General features: G+C 50.3%; 1 protein-coding gene across 1 annotated transcript in view; it reads left to right on the top strand.

Annotated features, from left to right (window-relative positions):
* The first annotated feature begins 1905 nt into the window (after positions 1-1905).
* The window catches only part of SLC6A5 (solute carrier family 6 member 5), a 30609-nt gene continuing 28407 nt past the window's right edge, over positions 1906-4107 (top strand). The window contains exons 1-2 of the mRNA XM_083863422.1: positions 1906-2694; positions 4079-4107. The exon at positions 4079-4107 is cut by the window's right edge and continues 110 nt beyond it. Of these exons, the coding sequence (XP_083719548.1) occupies positions 2209-2694; positions 4079-4107 (515 nt within the window). The 5' untranslated portion in view covers positions 1906-2208. The remainder of the gene's footprint in view (positions 2695-4078) is intronic.

Consider the following 4107-nt stretch of genomic DNA (forward strand, 5'->3'; position numbering starts at 1 on the left):
TGTGTGCTTTATACACAGCGAGAAAGACACAATTTAAATATATTTGTGTGCTTTATACACAGCGAGAAAGACACAATTTAAATGTGTTTGTATATACAAATATACAAATGTGTATTGTTTATGCATAGCGAACGTGTCACTCCGTGTATAGGTGTGTGGTTAGACACAAAGCTGTCATTTTTTATATTTCTATTGTTTATAGTTATATTTTTATATTTATATTTTTATACTTTTATTTATATATTTATATATAAATATAGTTATATTTTATATAGTTATATTTTATTTTTATACTTATATATTTTTATTTTTTATTTTGTATTTACATTTTAAAATTGGTATATGCATGTATATGGATAGACATAAATTTATATGGATATATAAATTGATAAGGTGTATAAAGGAGCTGTTAGAACACCTGGTCTGAGAACTGCAGATTTTAAAAGGGGAGCCGGGACTGCGCTACCAAAGAGGGAGGAGGCAGAGGAGCAGGAATGGCGGGCTGTCCCCCGTCTCTCCCCCGCCTTGGGTGCAGCAGGACGTGTTCCTCACATGTCCCTGGCTCCCCTTAGGGGCAGGAAAGTTCCGCCGTGCCCGGCGGGCTCTGCCGTAGCGCTCAGCCCCCACATGAGTCACAGGGAACACGCAATGGCACCGCCTGAGTGACAGCCAGCCGCCGCTCCGGCTCCTCCGAGCCCCTTTAAAGCCTCTAAGCCAAGGGGGGAATGATTTATCAAACCCCCGTTATCAACAAAATGTCACGCCAAGGGCACCTTGCTATGCACTGACGCAAAGCCGCTCTTTCCCAAGGAACTATAGAAAGCTTTGCTGGGAACTGAGCGAAATCCAGTCTGCCAATTGCCCGGGCTGCTCTTTCCCACCTCTGGGGATATTTAAACCATGGTAAGTGCTCGATTTTCTTCTCCCGGGTGCCGAGGAGGGGCTGGAGGAGCGGAGCGCAGGGGGAGCTGTCCCCGGTGCTGCCGGCCGGGGCAGGGATGCTGCGGGGATGGGGTACCCACGGTGCTACCCCAAAATACGCTCATTTAGTGTCCTAAACGAGCTGGCTTTATCCCTGCCGCCCGCAGAGTGGGGTTACGATGGAGGGAAAACTTACTTGTGGAGGAAATGGTGACCAGGAGCTCTAGTAAAAAAAAAAAAAAAAAAAAAAAAAAAAAAAAGATATTTGCGAAGCTAAAGTTAAACCGATAGAAATAGGTAGGGCTCGCCTGCAGGTTGCTTAATAATGGAAGTTAACGTGAAAATACCTTTATAAATGAAGATACTTTTAAATCCTAATTTCAGACCATAGGGAAAAGTAGAGGTGAGTGTGGGAGCGCCGTCAGATATCTATTTAACAATTAGGTGAAGCTTAAATAAATTCTTCAGCATTATGCGAGTCAGAAAGATAAGAAAAAGACTAGGGGAAAGCTCCTGTCAGTGGGGTTAATCCCGCTGTGGCGGCGCCCGTTACATTTTGGGGTTTTTTTGCATTTCACTCTCTCGCTGATGGGCTTTGGAGCGTAGCAGCAGCTCAGAAATGTTCACCAGCGCTATTTCACTCTTTTTTTTAACATCCCCCGTTGCCTACAGGGCAGCTTGTCTCTCGCTCGTATATATTAAAAAAAAAAAAAAAAAAAAAAAAAAAAAAGAAAGAAAGGAAAAAAAAAAAAAAGAGTCGATGTGCATTGTTGAATGACAGAAAGGAAATGGGGCGTAAAATTAAAGAATCTTTCTACACTGGTGATAGGGAAGGGAGCATCCTACAGCCGTGATGTGAAATCTAACGAGGTCTGGCGGCGCAGTGCCCTACAAATACTCACTTAAACTTGAATTACGGCTTTGCAGATGCTGACGGTGGTTTTTTGTTTGAGGTTTGTTGTTTGGGGGTGTTTTTTTGGGGGGAGGGTGGGGTGGTTTTTTTTTGCGTACTGTACTCATTTTTTCCCCCCAGAGTATTAACGCTGAATGGGAGGGCAAACAGGGGAGCCGTGGCTCCTGGAAATTCTGCACCACCTCTGGATCCTGATTTTCTGGCGCATGCGTTTAAAAAAAAAAAAAAAAAAAAAAAAAATTCGTAGAATCTCCGCAGCGCCAACACTTTTTTTTTTTTTTTTTTTTTTTTTTTTTTTTTTTTTTTTTCCCCTCTCTTTTCCTCCTTTTGGTAATGTGACGTTCTCATTTTAGGATTACGCCAGCCAGAGGGATATGAGCAAGCAGGTGGTGAACACCCCCGAAGCCGTGGCTCCCGGACCCAACGAAGGCGCGGGAGCGGCGAGGAGCAGCCCCGAACATGAGGAGCAGAAGGTCCCCCCGGCCAGGCTGCCCCGGTCAGTGTCGGACCACAGCAAAACCCTCCCTCCCTCCCAGGAAGCCAAACCCGCCGATTTCGAGAGGACCAAAGTGGGCGTCTGCAAGCTCAGCAGCAGCGCCGCGGCTCAAGCCAACTCCGCTCTCCGGAGGGAATCCCTGCAAAGCTTTCCCTGCAATCCGGGCCCCGGGGCAGGGGCGGGCGGGCAGGCTGCCATCCCCCACTGCAAAATCCCCGCTCTGCAGAGCGCGGACGGGGACGCCGCCCTGAGCCTGGGCAAGGGCTCTCTGGAGCACAACAGCGCCTGGGTGACCCTGAGCCAGAGCACCGTGGTGCTGGGCACGGACGGCAACACCTCCGTCCTCCCCGGCAGAGTGGAGGGGGTGAGTGCTCTCCTCACGGCTTCTCCTTGCCCCGCCGCAGCTCCTGGATTTGGGCTTTTGCCTCTCCAGCACCGATGCGGGGTGGAAGTTCTAAGATCGGTTCTAAAATCAGGCGCAGACGGGTCGGGGGTGAGGCTCGGGGCGAAGGAAGGAAGGAAAAAAGGGGAGAGAGGGTTTTAGATGCGATGCCAGGGATGCGACAGCCCGTGTAATCCCGGCGGGTTCCTGAGCCGTGCCTGCAGGGGAACACCCTCACACACCCTCACACGGCCCAGCATCAGCTCTGCTCCTGTCCCCAGGTGTGAAGGCTGCCTTGTCCTTCCCCTCCCCAGGCTTGTCCTCCAGCCCAAACCCGCGGGCTCTGCGCGCCTCGCACCCAAAATAGGGCGAAATAAACCAGCCCAAGGCCATAAGAGGCCCGGGGGAGGAGATGCCCCGCGGGTTCCAGGCCGGGAAGAAGCCGCTCCCGACGATGCCCTTGCCCTCCTCCTGCCTATCCTCATTTCCCCGGGAGTTTACCCTGGGAGCGGGCTGGTGCCGGGGGGTAAAAGCGATTTTCACCTCTCCTGGATGTGCTGGGAACCGCCGGTGGGTCCTGACCCTCCAGAGGCCACCGAGGACTTCCAGCCCCAGGGGAGGAGTCGGTCGGGTCACCCCGAGCGCTCTGTGGAGCTTTAAAACCCTTTTTGGTGTATTACTATTATTATTACTAATAGTAATAAAGGAGAGGCCTGGCAGCGGCTGCAGGGGTGAGGGCCAGGAGGGTCTCGCTGCTCGCAGGGTCTCCCTCTGGTGCAGACGTGCGTGTTTGCTATAGTGTTGTTTGTTTGGTTGGTTTCCCATCTCTCTGTCTTCCCCCCTGTCCGTCCCCCCCTTTTTTTTCCCCCCTTCTTTTCCCCCCTCTTCTTTTTTCCCTCCTCCTTTCTTTCTTCTTCTTTCCCTTCTTCTTTTTTCTTTCTTTTTCCTCCCCTTCTTTCTTTTCCTCCCTTCTTTCTTTTTTCCCCTCTTCTTTTCCCCCCCTTCTTTTTCCCTCTTTCCTTTCCCCTCTTATTTTCCCCTCCTTTTTCCCCCTCTTCCTTTCCCCCCTCATTTTTCCCCTCCTTTTTTCCCCCCTCCTTTTTCCCTCCTTCCTTTTCCCCCTCCTTTTTCCTCCTTCTTTTTTCCCTCTTCTTTTCTCCCCTTCTCTTCCTTCTTCTTTCCCCCCTCTCTTTTTCCCTCCTTCTTTCCCTCCCCTTCCCCCCCCATTCTTTTTCCTCCCTCCTTTTCTTTCGCCTCTTTTTTTTTTCTCCCCTTCTTCCCTCCCCACTTCTTTTCCCCCCCTTCTCTTTCCATCCTTCTTTTTTCCCCTCTTTTCTCCCCCCCTCCTTCCCCCTGCCCGTTTTAGGAAGACGATGTGGGGGACGAAAACAAAGC

Source organism: Zosterops lateralis, assembly GCF_965231275.1.
Source record: "Zosterops lateralis genome assembly, chromosome: 6".
Taxonomy (NCBI): Eukaryota; Metazoa; Chordata; class Aves; order Passeriformes; family Zosteropidae; genus Zosterops; species Zosterops lateralis.